Raw genomic sequence first — 20,936 nt, 5'->3', positions numbered from 1 at the left:
CAGTCATGTGAATATACTGAATACACTCTGATAAAATACTCTTACAAAATACACTCTCTGAGAAAAACCAGGGGTGACTGGGGCACTTCAAGGCAAAGAAATTCCACTCATATTCAAATGCTCTTTGGAAATTGATTTCCAGCGAGGATTTCAAGCAATCCCCTTCACAAGAAATCCCAGGAATAAAATAAGAATTGGTTCACCTAGGCTTCTTTAAAACCTCCAGCTGTATCCCACGAGTCCTGAGGAGCAAATCCCACTCTGATAAGGCCCTGGTAAGTCTGCTGCAGCCTGGCAGCTGTTATCTTTGCAGAAGGTGACCAAAGTGAGCAGTGACAGTGTTTGCTCTCCAGCTACCACCTTCATGAAAGGTCTCATGGGGACAGTTTATCTGCTCTGGGGCAGAGATGCTGGCCCTGGCAGCTGCCAGGCTGTGCTGGCACTTCCAGCACGCAGTTCCCAGTCCCCCCACGGGTTTAGTGGGCCGTGCTGGTGTCCCCAGGGGGGCAGTGCCCACCTGCCACGCCGAAGGGCCTGCGGAGCCCGCAGGTGTGCTTCTTGCCATCCTTCAGCTCCATGTGCCCCACCCGCACGATCTGGCACACCAGGCTGATCCTGGGCCTGATCAGGTCAGAGCTGCTCAAGTCCTAAAAAGAGAGTTCACATCACGCTCCATCAATGTCCTTTCTGAGTGGAAAAGAAGACAGAAGGAGAGTGGGAGGGAGGGGTTTTGTTGGGTTCCACACAGGTAAAAATTGTGGCCTTCTGGATCTGGAGGGAGACCACGAGGGGGATGGAGACATTTACAGTGCCAGGACACTGGGAATGGCTTCCCACTGGCAGAGGGCAGGGACAGATGGGATACTGGGGAGAAATCTTCCCTGGCAGGGTTGGGGGCGCTGGGCTGGAATTCCCAGAGCAGCTGTGGCTGCCCCTGGATCCCTGTCAGTGTCCCAGGCCAGGCTGGAGCAGCCTGGAACAGTGGGAGGTGTCCCTGCCATGGCAGGGGGGGCACTGGGTGGGATTCAGGTCCCTCCCAACCCAACCTGTTCTGGGATTCTCTGAACTTACAGTAAACACTGCTTGGAGGTTGTTCAGTTTCTCAATTTCTTTAGGCATCCCATTGCTGCCCCAGCGAACCAGGTAATTTTCACTGCAAAGAAAGGGAGAAAAAGTAAATTCTAACAAATGACAAATGACATCTTCATTTCCTGGCAAAAACCCAACAGCACTTTGATCTTTTAGGAATATTTGACCAATCTTTTATCCCAAAATGCCTCTGAAGTGACTCACTTATGGAGGCAGATGGGGTGAGCCCTGGCAGCTGCTTCCCTGGACAATTCCCACTGCATGGCCACACCTGATAACTGCAGTGATGGACACAGAGTGTTCCTGACACAGAACTGCCTCCCTGATAAAGCTCCTCATACCCTCCCCAGCTTTTCAGATGTGAACTGGCACTGACTGGACAGCAAACATAATTTAAATCCTTGATTTACCAGGAAATAATTAACAAAATGCTTAACCAAGGCTTGCAGCCACAGCAGGGAAAATTAAGAATATAAAAAGTCAATGTGGGATCAAAGCAATACTCAGCTTTAGGAGGGACAGCACCTGGACTTCCTATCTCTCTGAAATTCATTCCAAAGTAATTGGAATTAATTTTCCCCCACTGGGGCAGCAACCAACAGAACTGGAAAACATCTGCTGGATTTCCCTTTCCAACCTGCTGACTTCTACGAATGATCACCCTGATGACCACATTGCTTAAGAATTTCCAAAAAAAGCCCCTACCTGATGAATTTGGAGAGGTCAGGGTCATAGAGGCTCATCAGCAGCTCTGCATCTTCCCCAATGTTGCAGACAAAGTTCTTGAAGTTCACGTAGAGGCTGTAGGTGTGCGTGGAGTTGAATATTGGCTGTCCCCGGAGGTCCAAACTCTGCTGCAGGGACTGCAAAGAATTCCATATTTCCATTAAATTTTATATTTCCACTACAAACAAACACAGGAGAATTTAGTTCTGCTGCCAAAGGAGCACAACATTAAGAGGAATATAAAAACACAGTGGGCACAGTGACTGAAGAGGGCAAACCAGGGACACCAGAGGTACCTTCTCCTCCTGGATCCTCTCGTCAATCCTCTTGGATGCAGTTTCATGGGCCTTGAAGAGGGAGATTGTGCTGGTCTCATCTGGGTCCAGGATGTTCCCATTGTCATCTCGGACAACCAGGTCCAGACCCAGGATCCTGGACAGCCCCAGGAGACAAAAAAAAAAGAGCCAGAATGTGGGAGAAGCAAAGATCAAATCACTGCCCAGGCTGCCAGTGCCCAATCCTTGGAATAGCCTCACTCACTGCTGGTTTTCCTGCCCCTAAAAACTCCTCCCTCCCATTTTCCCATTAAAGGGAGAAGGAATTATTCAGGTAACTCAATCCTAAGGTGACACCTCCCTTATTCCTGCTTAAATGGCTTTGTTTCAAAGGTGGATGAGTATCTACCAAGCTCACAGATTGCAGCTGATTGTTACTCTTTGCCATAAGCTTCTTAATTCACTTGCTGGACCTGAATCACAGCTGGCAGGCAGACAAATGAGTCCTGGAGACTGCAAACCACTGAGGGCTGGGGAATCCTGCCCTGTCTATGGAATCCTGCCCCTCAGCTGCTGATAAAGCAGAGCATTTCCCCACCAGCATCCAAACCCAGGCACACACTGTGCTCCAAGGGAAAGGCCACCCCATGCCAGGATTTGTGCAGAATTAAGAGAGGAGAATTTCTGCCAAGGCACAGAGATCTGTGGCACATCAAGAACCAATGCTCCATGTCCACCTGCCAGGTGGCTATGTTGTCACAGGGACTCAAAGCTGTCATTTCACCTAATTTCAGCCTAATTCAGTGCCTGGTTTTGCATTAAGAGCCCTCCCTGGGGTTTGGGAGCCTCCTCTGCCTTCCAGGTGGAGTTTGGAGCTCACCTGTTGCCATAGTCAATCTTGGCAGTGACTTTTTTCTTGAGCTCAGCCAGTTCATCCTTGGGCAGGGTCCCGGAGAGGATTTGGGATCTCCACTCTATCAGGCTGTAGGTGAGCTGCTGGACATGCCTGAACTGTGTGGTTTTGTTGTTCTGAGGCAAAAAAAAAAGAGCAATTTTAATCAAGAAAAACCTGGAAACCTTAGCTCAGCAGCCCTTATGAAATGTGTGCAGCTGCAGAGCCACACAAGTTTTATTTAACTAAAAATACCTGGCACTTTGTGACACACAAGATCAGAGCCATGCAGTAAATTCTGCAGCACTTGGCACTGCCAAGGTTTAAGTGCCTTTAAGATCTTTAAGGGCTTCACCTTTCCCTAGGACATTATTTCAGAAAAACCTCACCCACTAAAAATAGACCTCTGGTGATTTCCAGCACTTCCAGACTGCTCTGATGGAGGCTTTGTATAAAAGGGACAGAGGAATTATGTTAAAGGACCATAACTGAACAAGGACACTGAAAAAAACCCTGCCTGGTAAGGAGTCCCCTCCTGCCATTCCTTCAGTTATCATCTCTAATTAATGAAAACACTTCCCATGCCCTTTACTGGTTCCACCCTCATAAAATCAGTCCCATCCCCACACCTTGCTCCTGCACCTCCAAGCTCCACAGCTGTAATTAAACATGGATATGTGGAAACCCACCCTGTTTGTGGCAGTATGTGCTCAGATAAGTAAATAACCTTTTACAAGTATCAGGGAAGACATTTAACCCATTGAAAAGGGAGCCCAGGCTTCATTCTCTCTGCCACCTCAGTGGGGCAGTTCCTGGGAGGATTCTGACTCTTTTCACAGTGAAATTTGAGTTACTGGGACAGTGATGAGGTTATTCATCTCCAAAGGAGAAATTTAAGTGTAAATCAGGGCCTGGTTTTGCATTAGGAGCCTTCCCTGGGGTGAGATCCCAAAGCCCAGGAGGTTGGTTTGGGTCCCCATCTCCCCCTCAGCCAGTGCCACCTTCTGGTGCTCACTGGGGGCTGGAGCTGTTAATGGTGAGCTACAAACCCCCCTGCTCCCACACAGCACAAAAAGAACCTAATTGCAATTATCTCCCCATTCTCATCTCTGCAATGAACAGGAATGATATCAACGACTCACATTTCCCTCAAATTTAAAGGTATGAAAACAATCCTCCCTTTGATTTGGGTTAACACCAAGGTGCTGATGGGGGCTGCTTGAGTTTTGAGCTCTATGGAAACGATATTTGAGATATATTTCATAAACAAAAAACCCCCATGTTCTTGTATAAAAAAGCTTGCTAAGAAAAGGCAATTTGTGTGAATTTTCAAAGCAGACCTCAATTTGACCTGAGTTATCTCCACAGCTAATTCCTATTAATTAAACCAATTAAAAACTCTCCCTATTTTTGTATTATTTTGCAGTGGAGATAAAGCCACTGCTGCAATGAAACCCACAGAAATTAAAGAAGTGAAATTAAATGCTGCCAAAATAAAAAATCCCGTCATGTTTCCTTTTTCTCCTCAAATGCCTCCTTCCTCCTTTAGCTTTTTAAAAAATTCTTTTACTACACACTGCAGGGAAAATAAAATAAACTCAAATCCATTTTAAACCACAACATTTTCCAAACCTATTTTAAGACTTATAGTGGTTAAGCACAGGAACATGAAAGATTTCTGCTTGTTAAAAAAACAGATTCTGAGGCTGGGATCTGAAAGTTATTCAGAAATAAATATGCCAGGAACAAAACTCTCTTTTCACACAGTAATACCATCACGTAGAGCTTCTCATTAAATTGAGAAATTCTTGTGGTTTCGTGGCACACAAACACAAACTTATTTGTGGCCTGGTGAAATTTCCAATAGGAAAACTTGCTCTGGGTGCACTGGGTGATTAGAGCTCATTTAAACTCACTCCCTCTTCTTAATTAAAGTATTGGAGCACATTTTAGCAGGCTGAACTCATTACTGCTCAGAGAAAAATCAAGTTTGACTCCTTAATGTGCCTTTAAATAAAGGAACTCACTGTGGACTCATTTCTTTGGGTGAGAAGCAGCTGCTGCAGGACAGTCCCCAAAGCCTGGCAGTGACAGGCTTGTGACACTGCTGAGGGAACTCTGTGCCCAGGGATCTAGGACAGGAGAGCTCCTTCCCCACCAGACATGGGAGGCCTTGGAGCAGCCAAGGAATTCCTTCTGTGGGGCAGCTGCTGCTGGGACAGGGACAGGAGCCAGGGAACAGCTGGGGCTGGGCCAGGGCAGGTCAGGCTGGAGCTCAGGGAAAGGCTCTTCCCCAGAGGGTGCTGGCACTGCCCAGGCTCCCCAGGGAATGGGCACGGCCCCGAGGCTGCCAGAGCTCCAGGAGTGCTGGACAGTGCCCAGGGATGCACAGGGTGGGATTTTGGGGTGTCTATGCAGGGACAGGAGCTGGATCAGTGATCCCTTCCAGCTCAGGACATTCCATAATGTTTTTGACAAGTCACATCTGCCCCCCACAACACATCCCTGACTCTGTCCCTTTGTCCCTGGTTCCCAGGGGTGCTCTGGGTGGGGATCAGCCAGTCCATGGAATTCCTACAACATTCCCAGCCCAGCAGAGCTCACCCCTGCCCAGAGCTGTGTCCAAACTCCAGATTTGTGCCCAGCTGGGTTTTCCTGCCCTCGGGCAGGGCTGGCACAGGACAGGCAAAGCAGGGCCTGGATTTCCCAGGTGAGCTGTGCCTCCCAGCCAGCCCAGACACAGTGACAGTGTGACCTGTGCCAGGCCCTGCTGGCAGGGCAGTGTCACAGACAGTGTCACCCTCCCTCTGTCAGACCCCACATCTGACAGCAGAGCACTCTGAGCCCCCTTTTCATCCCTCAGTCTGCCCCAGGCAGAGGCACGGAGCGCCCTGCAGAGCCCAGGCTCAGCTCAGACACACAGCAGCCCCTGAGAACTCACCACGTACAGCTTGTGCCAGATCACTGCCCACTCCCGCAGCGTGGACGTGAGCTCCTGGCCCAGGGGCAGCTCGCTGGGAATCACTGTCTCGTGTTGCCTGCAGAGAGAAGGGAGACCACTGGAGAAAGGTTTCACACTCAGGGTTAAAACCTACTGGAAAACACCCTTTTTTGATAAATGTAAAAATGGAAATGCCAGAGGAGTTGGTTTTCACACAGTTCACTCACACATGATGTCAAGACCCTTCAGCTGTTCTCAACACACACATCCACATTCATCATCCATTTTTCATGCAAAATGCTTCAAGCTCCTTTCGCTCCTCTTATTCCCAGTGGATCCGTTCCAAACCCAGGATAAAGAGACAGAAATGAAGTTTGGACGAATCCCCACTTGCAATGGTAACAGTTACTTGAAAATAAGAGTTTAAAAAAAAGTGTTTTATAAAGTTCCTTCCTTTGCAGCCGCTGTTTTGCTCTCACTTAACGAGCACAGACCCAAGGAATCCAAGGAGGAGTCATTTCCTCCAGTGTTTTCCAAGACAGGAAGGAATCCACGCTCCTGCTGGGCCCTTGGCTGCCAGCAGGAGTCTGTTATGACTTGCAGGAGTCCCCAGAGGAGCTGGATGGAGCTGGACTGACCCTCCCCACGACTGACTTGTCCAGCAGAGCTTCCTTAATTCTGCAAATCATCTCCTGCTGCCCCTGCTCCCGACTGCTCTGCTGTGTCAATGCTCTGGAAAATGGAATTATGCAGTGCTAGTCCAGCACAGGAGGTGCACCCTGTTTGTGACAGCCACAGCTATTTAAATTGGTTCTTTTTGGGTTTAAATGGGATGAAATTCCCTGGGTTTTGCTGCCAAAGAAGTGCCAACCTACCCCCGGTCCTTCACGATGGCCTCTTTTAAATGGATGTAAGTTTCTGGGAAAATGCCCTAAAAATAGAGAGAGAGATTAAATAAAGCAATCCTACTGTGGAATAGGATGTGACAAGAAGATATTTAACAAAAAACAGGGGAAAGGAGTAAGAAATGTCCCAGCATGCCAGGAAAAAAGGAAAGGGAGGAGCAACAGGTTCCATATTGGCAACTCAGAATCTGATTCCTTGTTTTACTCTACTGAACCTAATCTTCCTGCAGGAAAATTATCAGTCATTGCCATGAAATATTCCTGGAGTCCTCTGTCAGGCTACCCTGTGCTCCCTAGAAAAGCTCCCACCGCCAGCACCTGCAGAAATTCCCCAATTTTTGTTGTTACAGAGGAACATCCTGGAAATGCTGGTATCCTTTTCTGTTCCCTTTTCTCTCCTCTTCACCCCTAAAACCAGATGCTGTGGGGGATGTTACCACAGGAGAGGTGCCAGCATTCCTGGGGGAACCTGGATTTCCAGGCAGCTTCCAGCTCAAGCTCCAGCAGCTTGGCTGAGAGCCAGGGATGTGTAATTTGTGGAGTATTTTCCAGTCCAAACTCTGATATTCCCATTACATAGAACTAATGCTGCATGTGCACAGGTCCCAGAGCATCATGATAAAGCAATAACCTCCTGTATGGAGATGGGAACAGGTAATTCTGGAAGTTCCAACTGCATTCCTCATGCTTCCAGTGGAGGAATTCCCAACACATGGCTCTGAACTTTCAGCTCAAGGTCATTGATTTCTGTCACTGAGGACAGGACACCGTGGCCAGGAGTCCTGCCTGAGGTTAAGACAAGAAATACAGGAGTTTTCAGCACCAGATGGGGTCTAGCAAGGTGTGAAATTAAAATGAGAGTCACCCAAAAGTGAGGTTGTACCTTCTTGGATTTATTCCGGAGCGTGTATCCTCGGTACCAGCCTGGCAAAGCAAACACAGATATTTGTATTGAATTATTTCCTGTCGGCAGCAATTAAATACAAATTGTGATCCTCACCACCTTTCTACAACACCAGTTTATTGATCTTCTCATTTGGGATCCACTCCTGGGAAGACACCTCTGTTTGTAGGAGCTGAGCTCCCTGCCCTGGCACAAATCCTGTTTATCAATCCTACCTTGGTAAGATCTAAAAACTATAAAACAGAAGCAATAATTGTGCTGCCCAGGCCTCAGGAGCAAATGTCTGAGAGAACATTTCTCCTCTCTTTGGCACTTGGGTTTTCATCAGGATTTCCAAGCAATGGGTTGGGTTGGGAGGGACATTAGAGCCCTTCCAAGGAGATTACGTCCAGCTGAGTGGCAGCATCAAGAAGGCAAAGGAGTTTAAGGGACTAATCAGGAAAAGAAGAGAGGAGGGGAGGCTGGTTTCTCAGGGTTTGTTTTTGAATTTTTTTTTTGGTGTTTTTATTGTTGGTCCCCCCCATATTCCTGAATTTATCTAAGAAGGTTCCATAAAGAACCATGGATCTGACACTCCTCAACCATAAAGTAGAGCTTAGAATGGTTTAATTTGTATTTTACTGAGTATTTTTATGTGCATGTGGTTGAATTTCTATTTATTTATTTTCTGAAGTGCAGTTTTGTGCCCTTTCTCCAGCAATGGGGAGGTACCTCCACCTCAAAAACTCCAATACTCCAGTAATGAGTTCAGAGGAAAGAAGAAATTCCTTTTCTTTCCATAGGAGGAAAACAAGATTATCCATTGCTCATGGAGCCATGGATGAGGTCCTGGATTAGGGATGAGAAGATTTAGGTTCTATTTTTATCTAAGTTGTCATTGATTGAAGGGAAAGCACAAATTACTCAGGGTGGGAGACAGAGCTCATGGAATTTACCAGGAGGGATTTTGATCCCATTTAACACGTTCAGCCCTTTGACAGCACAACTTCCCCCTGTTTCAAAGGGCCCCTTGGCCTTCCCCCCATTCCTGTAAAATATTTTGCAATCATTGCACAAAAGCACGTTGGGTCTGATTGTGCAAAGCTGTTTCTGCAAGCACCTCGTGCAACTTCTGTCGGAATTCTGCTCCCACCTTCAATAACTTCATCCATCACTTTAACAGGAACATCAATCTGTGGGAAGGGATCAATTAATTACACGATTTCTTCTTAAAGAAACCCCCAAAATCTGCTTAAATCTTCAGAGAAATAAGACTGTTTAAGTGTTTGAGTGTTTTCCCCAAGCAGAGATGGGCTAAAAATGGAGAAAGGTTTTGCAGTTGATGATGACATGGAAAATTTCAGCTGCTCCAACACTCAGACTGAAATATGAGTGAAAACAAAAATACAAGCAGACTTGCAAAGAAATTACTCAAAGTTTGAGGTTGTTGTTTTGTTGGGGTCTTTTTAATTGATCAAATCCTCAATTTTACCCTTCACTAAGTGGATTTTATGCAGTATGGAAAAGAAAAATCTAAGGACAACACTCCAGTGATGATCAAGCTCTCCCCAGTGATGCAAGGCCAGGTCACGTGTGGGACCACAAGGTCCCTGTTCCTCCTCCTGCGGGGCCTGTCCTGTCCCACAGCTCTCAGGGCATTGCTTCACCCTCCACAGGGGTGACTGAAACCAGGAACAAATTCAAGGTAAACTTCTTTTCAGCAGGAACAGAACCTGCCAGGGGTCACAGTATGTGAGCACACATTCCTTCCACCCACAGCTCCCCTGAAATCCTACAGTTAACAATAATAATGATAAATCCTGCAGACTGGGAGAGATTCCCCTCAACAGCAAAGTGTCCTCCCAGCTCCCTGCTCAAGGACAGACTCTCTGCACTGGAGCAGCCTCCAAAGTGCTGGGGGCAGCAGGTTTCCCTCTTTTTCGTGGATTCTGCAGCACGTGCAAAGCGCTGAACCCTTGGCAGGCAGGAGGAGCATGCGCTGCGTGTCTTCTTGTCAGGGGAAGGAGAAATCTTGCACAAAGAGCTCGTGCCCTTCTGCAGGCAGAGACACGAGGGGAAAATAAAACCTTGCTCTGCAGAGTGGGACCTGAACTAACAACCCTGGGCTCTGCAGTGGGTTTGGCTGTATTTGTGTAAAAGGGAAAGGGATCCAAGAAAAGAGATCTGAGAGCTCTCAGGTGTCCTACACAGATTGTTACTGGCACACAGAAGCATCCCTGGAAGTGTTTCCATCCCTGGAAGGGTCCAAGGCCAGCTTGGAGCAACCTGGGATAGTGGAAGATGTCCCTGCCCATGGCAGGGGGTGTGACAGGATGATTTTAATGTCCCTTCCAACCCAAACCATTCAATGACTCAATGGACATCAGCTTGTACTGGAAATATCTGGAACCTTCAGTTCACACTGCTCAGCCTGTGGTTTTCCTCTGACGTCCTTCCCTATGCCCTTTGTCCAAGCTGGAGCTGAATTTGCAGGGATATCACCCCCTGATGAATCCCTGGCACAGGGGAGCTGCAGGTCAGAAAAATGAATCACCCCCTGTGTTATCCCCCTTGTGTGATCCCTCCTGTGTTATCCACCCTTGTGTTATCACCTGTGTGTTATCCACCCCTGTGTGTGACCCCCCTCGTGTTATCACCCCGAGTTATCCCCACAGATAACCCCGTGTGATCCCCCCCAAATCTCAGGTGCACTGACCATCCACCCCAGCTGCATCAGCCTGACTTGGAAACTGGGGCTTGGAAAACAAGAGGCAAAGCATGTTCAGAGCCTCAGCCCCAATCTGGGTGGGATTCTGGGGTATCTGTGCAGGGTCAGGGTTGGACTGGATGACGCCTGTGGGTCCCTTACACTCAGGATATGTTGTGATTCCAGCCTTTGCAGTGGTAGCACAACCCAGCAGGGATTTTCCAATTTCAGGAAGTTTCCTGGCACGGTGAGGCAGCACAGGAGCAGCACCTGACTGCAGGGACTGCCCAGAGGGTTTGGGAGCCACATCAGGAGAGGTTTGTGCAGCCAAGAGCTGCCTCAAAGCACACCCAAAATTCCCTTTACTGCCTCTGCCTGAGCCCCCAGGGTGGCTCAGCTCTATCAGTGTTGTGTCTGGCAGTCCTGGGAGCAGATAACATTTACTGCAAACACCAAATCCCAGCACACATCCCGGGATCGGCCTTCCCAGCAGGAACGTGCCGTGGATCCGCTGGGATCCCTGCAGAGCCAAAACCCCGGAGCACAGAGAGCTCCCACGTGTGCCACCTGGCTGAGGAACCCACTGCTGCTGCCTGCCAACAGCGGGAAAAGCAGGAATGTTCTGGATCAGCGGGATGCAGCAGCCCTGGGGACATGCTGGGAACTCGTGGGACGCGCTCCTGAGCATCCTGAGCTGGGCAGTGACAGCGACACCACCCAGGGGCTGCTGGACCCAGAGCCTCTGGACAGCCCCAGAACTCCCCTGAGCTCCCTGAGGAATGTCACTGACAGCCTGTGGAATGCCCTCAGCTATGGGAAAGGCAAGGTGACCCAAAAAGTGACTGCATAGGGCATCTCCTGACCCCAAAAATGACTCCACAGGACATCTCCCAACCCCAAAAAACATCTACCTGGGGAATCTCCCAGCCCCCAAAAATGCCTTCACAGGGCTTGCTCCTCCCAGCCCCAAAGAATTATTTTATAGGGCATCTCCCAACCTCCAAAACATGATTTCACAGGGCTTGTCCCAACCCCCAAAAATTATTTCACATATTTCACTATTTCACATATTCATCTATTTCATTATTTCACAGGGCATGTCCCAGACCCCAAAAAAATAACTCCACAGGGCATGTCTCAACCCCCCAAAAAATGACTTCATGGGGAATCTCCCAGCCTCAAAAAATGACTCCACAGGGCATCTCCAGCCTTTCCTCCCACAGAGCCCCCACCCTCGTTCCATGGAAACTTTTCCTAAGTCGAGGCTTGTGTGTCCAGATAAGAGCAGTGATTAGAGGAACAAAACCAGTTTTTATCAGCTCTAGTGGTGAGCAGGCAGCATTAGCATGAAAAGGAGCAGAAAAAGCCTCTTGTGAGAACATCTATCCTCAAAAACAGACCCACAGAGAGCTGGGAGCACAGCTCAGAGCTGATATCCCAAAAAATACATTCGGGAAGACACAAGAAGCTCCTCCCAGGCAGGCAGAATATCGGAATGGGGAGGGTTTGGGGTGAATTTATGGGAAATTAGAGCAGACCCACAGCAGTCACCATCTCTGCATCTTCTCCTGTACACTCACAACTGTCTGGCCTGGATTTCTGGCTGCTCCTTCTGGGAAAAGGGATTTTTGTTGCCCTGCAGGAATTCTGAGGTGCCTCGGCCACAGATTTCTGCTCCCCACTGATGGCTCAGCATATGGGAATAATCACTTTCCCCTCCACACATGAAAACATTCAAGTCTTTCCCAAACTATTCACAGGCAATTTTCTCCTGACAAAGCTCCAAACTGGGAGATTTCGGGCCAAAGAAAAAAAAAAGGTGCCATTTATGTACTCATTCCCTATTCATGTCTCTGTTGAACTGATTACAAGAAATAGGGGCTAAACAATGACAAAAAATTTAAAATAGGGAGAAAGAAGTAAATTCCTCCAAATTTTGGGGAGTTCAAGATGCCTCCTCTTTCTAAGGGAGTTTTCCTCCCTCTTCCCTGTGTCTTTTTGCAGAACCAGGTCATAAATCAGTGATTTCCACAGGGTATTTCCCTTTTCCCCCTCTCCCCCACCACGATCACCCGCAGTGGGGTAAAATCACGACGGAATCTGCTGGGATTGGGTGAGGATGGAAAGGGAACAATGGGCCAAGAACAAATTGCTAAAGGAGCAGCTCCCTGTTCCCAGCGCTGATCCTGGGCACGGAATCTTTCTTCAAATTGATGTTGCTTGTGAAAATAATTGGATTTCTATTTTCCCTTTGCGTTTTGGAAAGGGAAGCAGTGACCACAGCATTCCTTAAAATGATTGAATGGCTCTGTTCCATTTGAAATCTTTGTCAAAGAGTCAAATTTGACAGGGAGATTTGAAACACTCCAGTGTCATTTAAATCTTCAAAATAAGAATTTTGTTTACCTTGTGGTTTACATTAAGGTATTAGGGAAAATCTCCCAGTGAAGGACTAGGAGAAACAGCCTAAAAAGGGCATGGAAGCTCCACAACTGGAGCATTTTAAGAACATTTAATGCCAGTTTGTGATATTAAAACAACATGAATTATGAACTAATCAGCCCTTCCCCCTCCTTTTCTCTCACCCACTCAGATCAAGAACTAACTCAGGTTAAAAGCTAGGGTTTTTTAAAAATTATTATTCTTATTTTCCAGCAGGATCAGTTCATCCCATGAGCACAGGTGCCCGGCCTGGCCCAAAGAAGAGCCAAATCAAAGAAGTGTGGGGTGAAAACAGCAGTGAACAGCCAGAATTAAATGTTTCCTTCTCTGTTAGTGCTGCCTTGAGATACTGGTGAAACCTTTCCTTGATAAACCCTGCCTGGAACAGCACAGATATGAGAAACCCTCTGCATTTCTGCATTTTAACATTATTTTAAAAATTAAGAGGCTACAGCAGCCACTACACACCAAATTTGTGCTTTGGGGCGTAAGAGAAGTTGAAAATACAGACCTAAAATTTGAAAAACAATCTTGACTTGTTCCTATTTTCCTTTCAAACCCCATGTGAGCTGCACCTACTGTGGTAAGCACCTACCTTCGTACATCTCCAGGATGTGAACAGTGTCCCCCACCTGCAGGGACAGCTCCACGTCCTGCACGGCCTCGTAGTTGTAGATGGCTGAAAAATGGGGAGAAAAATGAGGGAATTAGCTTTGGGAATGGGCTCTCCAAAGGCAGGGGAGGATTTGGGAAAAGGAATGAAGTGATTGAATCACCCTGGGTATGGAATACACTGGGAAAGGACATCCTGTATCTATTTCCAGATTTTATCATGCAGAAGTATCATTAACAGACAACAAAGGTGGGGGTTTTTACCTTCCAGACAGGCCTGGGACACCTTCTGGAGGAGCTGTACGTTCCCACTTTGCCAAAAACCTGCCCACAGAGGTCACCAGCACCTCAGGCACATCAGTTCTGCAATTATCATTTTTCAGTCTTTCTCAGGAGCAACTCCAGCATCACAAAACATCAGAAATGGGATGTTGTAATAAAACCCACCCCTATTCCAGACTAAAACACTCATTTCCAAACCAAATCACACTTGTTTGCTGCTAAAGGCTTTGCCCAGCCAAGAACCAATTTTAGCACCAAAACTTGGGATTCTGTGCAAATTTAATCCCTCCCAAAGACAAAGTCAAGCTGGATGCTTATGGGATTTCCAGGGGGAATAGGATTAAGTGCAGAAGCCCACACTCCTGGGAGTGCCTTTTCCCTGGGATTTGCTACAGCTTCACTGGGCAAAGCAGAGCCCTCCCTGGGACCAGATGAGAAAGTTTAAATTAAATTTGCTTTCAAACCAAGTAAAAAGACATAAAATCAGTGAAATGTTTTGCTGTGGTTCAAGGAATTGATCAGCAAAGTCAGAGCAGACCAAACCCAGACCATGTGATTCATTTAAAATACTGATTTAAGAATAGATCACATCCTAAATGCAGCAATGAAATCTTTCCAAACACAAAATTCCCATATTTATGTATCCCTGAGGAAATCCATTGGTGAATAACCACATTTGGTTTTAAGAAAGCAAAAAAATCATGTGAACATTTTCAGAGGAGAATTCTTGAGACTTCCCAAGGTTTGTGTTTGAGGAGCTCTGGACTGGAAATGAAATAAATAAATAAAAATCAGAGCTCTTCTGCCAGGAAATTCCCATGAAATGCCCCCCATTCCCATTGGGATGAGATGCTCTGCCTCCTGGCCGGGTTCCAGCACAGCCTGGGGCTTTCACCACCAGGAATTCTCTCCAAATTGGAGCTTTCTTCAAAATATTGTGGCTGTAAATATCCCAGCAGGAGCAGGCTGGGGATGTGCATCCCTGCAGGATCCCTGACCCCAAGCAGGGCCAGCTTCCTTTGCTGCAGGGCAGCCTTTGTTCCCAGGGCCCCAGAGAGTGCCACAGACACATGGACAATGCACAGAATCCATCATTTCCACAGGATTACAGGAATTTTACTGGATTTCTGCTCCTAAGAGCTGCCTCCGCACCCACCTTCCCCTCCCTCCCCACAAAGGGGCTGTAAATCAGGACTTTAAAGCTGACTGCTGAGCTGGGTGTGCGGCTCAGACACCTGAAAGACCCCAGAACTGGGCCAGAAGTAAAAATTCCATTCACATTCTAACAGAAAAATCTGGATAATGTTCATGGCCAAAGCTGACCGTGAATGAGAAGTGTGGAATGGTTTGGGTTGGGAGGGGATTTAAATCCCATCCCATCCCACCCCTGCCATGGCAGGGATACCTCCCAATGTCCCAGGGAGCTCCAGCCTGGCCTTGGGCACTGCCAGGGATCCAGGGGCAGCCACAGCTCACTGGGAATTCCATCCCAGCCCCTCCCCACCCTCACAGCCAGGAATTCCTCCCCAATCTCCCATCCATCCCTGCCCTCTGGCAGTGGAAGCCATTCCCTGTGTCCTGTCCCTCCATCCCTTGTCCCCAGTCCCTCTCCAGCTCTCCTGGAGCCCCTTCAGGCTCTGAGCTCTCCCTGGAGCCTTCTCCTCTCCAGGTGAGCATTCCCAGCTCTCCTGGATCCCTCCCTGCCCCAGGTGAGCATTCCCAGTTCTCCTGGATCCCTCCCTGCCCCAGGTGAGCATTCCCAGTTCTCCTGGATCCCTCCCTGCCCCAGGTGAGCATTCCCAGCTCTCCCTGCATCCCTCCCCTGTCCAGGTGAGCATTCCCAGCTCTCCTGGAATTTCCCCTCTCCAGGTGAGCATTCCCAGCTCTCCCATCCCGGCTCCCGAGGGTTCCAGCCCTGAAGCACCCCTGGCTCCCCTCTGGCCTGGCCCCTCCAGGTCCCTGTGGTGCTGCAGGGCTGCCACACCCAGGGATTCCCACACACAATTCCCACATGCCCCGGCTTTTTCGGGGACAATCACCCATTATACAAACACCAGGCTGCATTTTTCCCATCAGCCGCTGCCCAGGGAAAGGTGGGTGGACACAGGCCCAGCCTTTCTGCTGGGAACACAGAGTTAATTCAGCCCAAAGAGCACCAGGGAGGACCCAGCCATTCCCTTCCCCTTCCTAAAGATCATAGCAGCCACAAGATAGAACTGACCCCTGCACTCCCCTTCCCTTCCCCCTGCCTGCTCCACCACACAGGTTTCACATCCCAACACGCAGCATTTACAACCTGGAGGAACTCCCACATCAAAAAAAAAAAAAAAAAAAAAAAAAAAAAAAAAAAAAAAAAAAAAAAAAAAAAGTCAATTTTATCTTTCCTTGCCTTGCCAGACTGAACTAAGCCAGAACAGAGGGTCACTGTCTGAAACCTCCTCCCTCATGCTTATGTACAAGATTATAAAAGACAAATTGCTGGCATATTTTCCCTGGGAACTCTGCTGGTTGCAAGTGACGTTTCCTGCTGCTGGAAGTCAGAGCTGTCCCCAGCCATCCCATCTGCAGGGATTTGTGCTGCTGAGCCCCCTCCGTGACCTCTCACTATCTTGAAAGGAAAAGGAAGCTTCACTTCACAAACATGGGCATGCTGTGGAAAAATAAAACCCCTTCACTTAAATCCTGACAGAGCAGAAAGAAAGGAAGAAGGAAAAATAATACAGAGACTTTTGTATTCAAATTTGCAGCAATATCTGAAGTTAAGTCTTTTTGCTCCGAGCTAAACTTCAGCTGTGATTCTGTCCTTTGAAATTCACTTCAGAGTGTTGATCCTGCTCCTTTTATCATCCCAGATGAAAAGCAGCACTGAAATTGAGGAAATTTAATCCAAATAAAGACGTGGAGGTGGAAAACACAAGCCTGGGTCTGTTCAATGATCATTTCTTTGAGCACAACTGGAGGCAATGTCTCGCTGTGTTTGGTTTAGTGCTTCTGTTTGGTTAAAAGGTGAAGGATGTGTTTTCCAAGTGCACCCAGCCTATGGAATCCATCAGGATTGGAAAGGGCAGCAGATAATTCCACGAGCAGTTGATTTTATGGCACAGCCAGGGCCAGGAGGTGAAGATAAGCAGCAATTTTCATGCTCCAGGGCAGAGGGTGATTCCCCAGAGGGGCTGGAGGAGGAACCCTGAGGGCATTGCACAACCTCAGGGGATGCTCTGCTCCAAAGTCACCCCAAAACAGGGACTGCACGAGTGGCAAAGGAAACCTGGCAGAGCCTGGGCTCCCCAGGGCTGAGGGGTGGCTTAGGGAGCAGGTTTGGCTCTGTCACTGCCCCGGGCCACCAGCTCAGCCCAGCACACACTCCTGAGCCATGGACACCCACAGCAGCACTCACACAGGGAGTGCCTCAGTGCCAGCCACGGGGCACAAAACAAGAAGTACAATTCTACTGCAAGTAAAAACCCCCAAAACACACTTTAAAACCCACAAAGCTCCACTTTGTGCAAGAGCCCAGGGAGAAGCCTCAGTTTGCAGGAGGTCTGTGAGCAGCTCATGGAACCTGAGCTGGGGTTCAGTGGAACCAGGGACAGATGTAGCATTTTAGGAGGAATGGCTTCAAAGTGACAGAGAGGAGGTTTAGACAGGATAATGGGAGGGAATTCCTTGCTCTGAGGGTGATGAGGGTCTGGGATGGAATTCCCAGAGCAGCTGGGGCAGCCCCTGGATCCCTGGCAGTGCCCAAGGCCAGGTTGGAGCACTCTGGGACAGTGGGAGGTGTCCCTGTCATGGCAGGGGTGGGATGGGATGAGCTGTTAAGTCTCTTCCAACCCAACCATTTCATGATTCCATGTTTCTGTTAATTTCTAGACCCATTTTTCCCACAGATTAATTCCTTTTCAAGACTGCCCTAAAGGCCAAGCTGGGCTAAAATGCCTCAAAATGCAAAGAGAACGAAGCAGCAACTGTCACACACAATTTCTGTGTAACTCAAATCAGAAGGAAATGGAATCTTTTCCTCCATGAGGGCACTTGAAATGTGGATTATTGGCCTGGAAAACAGAGCCCCTGCAAAATCCCTTATCTCTGAGCTGGCTCTGAACCCCCCCTGCCCCACCCACCACAAAGACACAACAACCCCATCCAAATGCCACGTCCTGCTCCCCCTGCCCTCCCAGCTGATAGCAGGGGCTGCTCCCCAGAACAAAGGAGCCCATTCAGGGCCCTGCAGGAACCCGGCCCCAGCTCATTCCATCCCTCAGCCCCACAGCCAAACCCCACTGACAGAACCAGAGTGATCTGATCTCTGCTGCAGCACTCAGGAATGGCCTTTCTGCAGGACAGCCCTGCCTGGAGGAGCCTGGGATGGTCCCTGGTGCCAAGATCCAGCCAAAAACACAGTGGCTTTATTTAAAAAACAAGGAACTACCCAAGGAATTCATTCTTCAGAGGAACAAAGTCTTTTTTATGTATGGAGCAAAAACATTCTGGTAACTTCCCAGGAATTTGTGTCTGACAAACTGAGACAGGCATAATTAAGATTTAGATGTTAGGCCACTTCTTCTGCTAAAAAAAAAAAAAAAAAAAAATAGAAAAAAAAAAAAAAAAAAAAGTAATTCATGGTTCAACACTGGGAAATATGGACATTTAGTCACTGTTATTTAAAAAAATCCCACTCTTGGATGATGGCTGCTGCCATTCAGATCAATTCCCAAAGTTCCCAGTGAGTGCTGAGCATTTGGGATGTCAGTAACTCAGATTTAATGGGATTATGCAGCTGGAAATGCTTTCATTAACAGCCACCCTTAGACAGCAGAGTCCAAGCTCTGAGGAGCTGCAGGTGTACTATCCCTGCCCGGGGAATGAGAGGATCTTTAAGGTCCTTTCCAGTCCCAAAGTCCCTGGAATTCTGTGGGTTTATGACTTCAGCACCTCGTGCACTCACTGGTCCAGGCTGACCTCACACAATGAATGCACTCAACATTTTTAAACTGGGTTATCTCAAAAATGAGCATTAAATCATCTGAGCAATGACATCATCTGCCTCTGCAGGAGGATGGGACATGCCCTGTCTAATCTGGATGCTGGAACTGTTGGGTTTTACATTCCCTCCTCTCTTTGGGAACCAGGAGAAAAGCAGGAAGAGCCACTGCCCTCAAGAGGTTTCCAACACTGCCAAACTCAGACTGCTCCAGGAACCCAACCCGAACGAGCTGCCCCCTGCTCACCTGCCAAGGACAAGGACATGATGCACATTTGATCAAAGTCTGAAAGATTTCCCTGATTTCCTCTGAATAATGGATTATCTTGGAGTGAGACAGGCAAATAATCAGAGGTTTTGCAGATCCTGTCCTGACCAAACAGCCCAAATGAAATGGACTCCCAGATCTGGGAGCAGGAAAGGGTTTCAGCCTTGCCCTCATCATCTTTGGGCTAATCCTGTCTCACTCCCCATCCGGGGCTGGATCAGATCCTGGGCTCAATGCTTTAATCTCCTAAAGCCTGGATTGCTTTAGGAAAAACAACCTCACAGCCCAGCCCCTGGGAATGGGGAGGTTTTCCCAAGATTATACAAGGGCTCCCATGGGATGATCCCATGGTCTCTTACAGCTTTAAACGCCCCCAAACCCACAGGCAGCTCCACAACAGTGCTCTGGAGCAGGGACAAATGAGTCCCTGGATTTTAATTAGAGCTTCTCAGATCCAAATCAGGCAAACTGAGATCACTCAGAACTGCTGAAGCATGAGATATCCTGACTGTAAGGGGAAAAAAAGAGATAATATCTATATTTTCATGTTTGCAGAATCCCCGTCAGTCACCCTCCCCTCAAATATTTGTTGCAAAGTGTCTACACCATGGTATCTGTGTAAAAATAAAGAATGTTCAGTTCTCAGAGTGCATCTGAACTGCACACACGACACAGATACACCCTGAACACCCAGATTTGGGCACCAGCATAATTTCACCCCAGCACAAACAGTTTTGTCTCTGAGTGTGCTCGGGGTGGAAGGAGCCAAACTTCAGCTGCTCCCGTTCTCTGACCCTCACAGACACTCTGGTTTATTTTCCACCCAATGAATACACACACACAAACCTTTTGCTGTGTCATTTTCTTCACTGGCCTCTCCATTTCCTTTATTATTTTCACTCTGAAGGGCCCTTGGGGGTTTTAAGCTCAGATAAGGAATTAATCTACATGAGCTGTCTCAGCTCCTGTCTGGAGCAAGAGGGAGTGTTGTGAGCCAGAGGAGAAATAAATCAGTGCTGCCAGTGGAGGACCCAACCTGCTCCTGAATTTACAGCACCCAACCAGATCTAGGCCATGATTTCAGAAAAAAGAAACCAACCAAAACACCCAGACCTGCAATTCCAGTCCCCTTGGAACACCAGGAAATGTTCCCCTTTGCAGAGACAGAGCTGGAAAAACAGCCTGGCCTCTCTTCACACTTCTGTAAATTCTATCAGGTTTGATGCATCTGTTTATGGTGATCTTCAAGGTTCTGCCAGGAGAGGTTGGGCCAAATGATCCTTGAGGTCTCCTCCAATGTGATCGTCCCTGATCCTGCGATTCCCCAGGCTGTGGTTTGGGGAATGCCCCAGCTTTTGCTCCCAGTGCATCCCAGTGAGAGCAGCACCTCCCTAAAAGTGCCCAAACATGAAAAGGGGAGATACATAATAAAGCTTAGCCTAAGCATCGAACAGTTTTTAAGGCTGCAGAGTGTTCCAGGTCTGGTGATCTCTGCCAGGCATCCTGTCAGGGTTAAAGGTGCTGTTGTTATTGTCCTCCAAGCCCTGCAGCTTTGTTCCGCCTCTTTGGGATCCCAGCACCAACACCCAGACTGAAGGAGCAGTGTTCTCCCAAAAAAACATTTAAAATAATCACCCCGACCCCATGAAATTGTACCAGCATGACCACAGAACAAACGGTTTTGCCGCTGGTTTTCGAGGGGGCAGAACCTGGTTTGTGTTCAGCCGAGCCTGTTGGCCTCACTGCAATTCAACACACCTCAACTATTATGGTTTTCCTTTGTTCCTTTGGACAGAGAGACCTGGGAGAACACAAAGCCATTCTAGGGGCTGTGCCCTCCACAAGAAGGAGTTTATACTCCACAGTACTGTGGCACTAATTCTGATTTAATAACTGCACACCCCTACCAGAGCTCTGAAATCCAACTCCACAA

The 20,936-nt window shown here is 48.0% G+C and overlaps 1 protein-coding gene across 2 annotated transcripts in view; it reads right to left on the bottom strand.

Moving 5' to 3' along the window:
• The window catches only part of DOCK5 (dedicator of cytokinesis 5), a 60,571-nt gene extending 47,050 nt beyond the window's left edge, over nucleotides 1-13,521 (bottom strand). For both annotated transcript variants that reach the window (XM_053966546.1, XM_053966547.1), the window contains exons 1-9: nucleotides 13,456-13,521; nucleotides 7,712-7,752; nucleotides 6,799-6,854; nucleotides 5,924-6,020; nucleotides 2,971-3,119; nucleotides 2,112-2,247; nucleotides 1,795-1,952; nucleotides 1,072-1,153; nucleotides 518-647 (exon numbers count right to left, since the gene is read on the bottom strand). In XM_053966546.1, coding sequence (XP_053822521.1) covers nucleotides 518-647; nucleotides 1,072-1,153; nucleotides 1,795-1,952; nucleotides 2,112-2,247; nucleotides 2,971-3,119; nucleotides 5,924-6,020; nucleotides 6,799-6,854; nucleotides 7,712-7,752; nucleotides 13,456-13,465 — 859 coding nt within the window. In that variant the 5' untranslated portion in view covers nucleotides 13,466-13,521. The remainder of the gene's footprint in view (nucleotides 1-517; nucleotides 648-1,071; nucleotides 1,154-1,794; nucleotides 1,953-2,111; nucleotides 2,248-2,970; nucleotides 3,120-5,923; nucleotides 6,021-6,798; nucleotides 6,855-7,711; nucleotides 7,753-13,455) is intronic.
• Between the last annotated feature and the right edge of the window lie 7,415 nt (nucleotides 13,522-20,936).

This window comes from Vidua chalybeata, chromosome 28 (genome assembly GCF_026979565.1).
Source record: "Vidua chalybeata isolate OUT-0048 chromosome 28, bVidCha1 merged haplotype, whole genome shotgun sequence".
Classification (NCBI taxonomy): Eukaryota; Metazoa; Chordata; class Aves; order Passeriformes; family Viduidae; genus Vidua; species Vidua chalybeata.
This window is presented reverse-complemented; position numbering and strand designations above follow the sequence as displayed.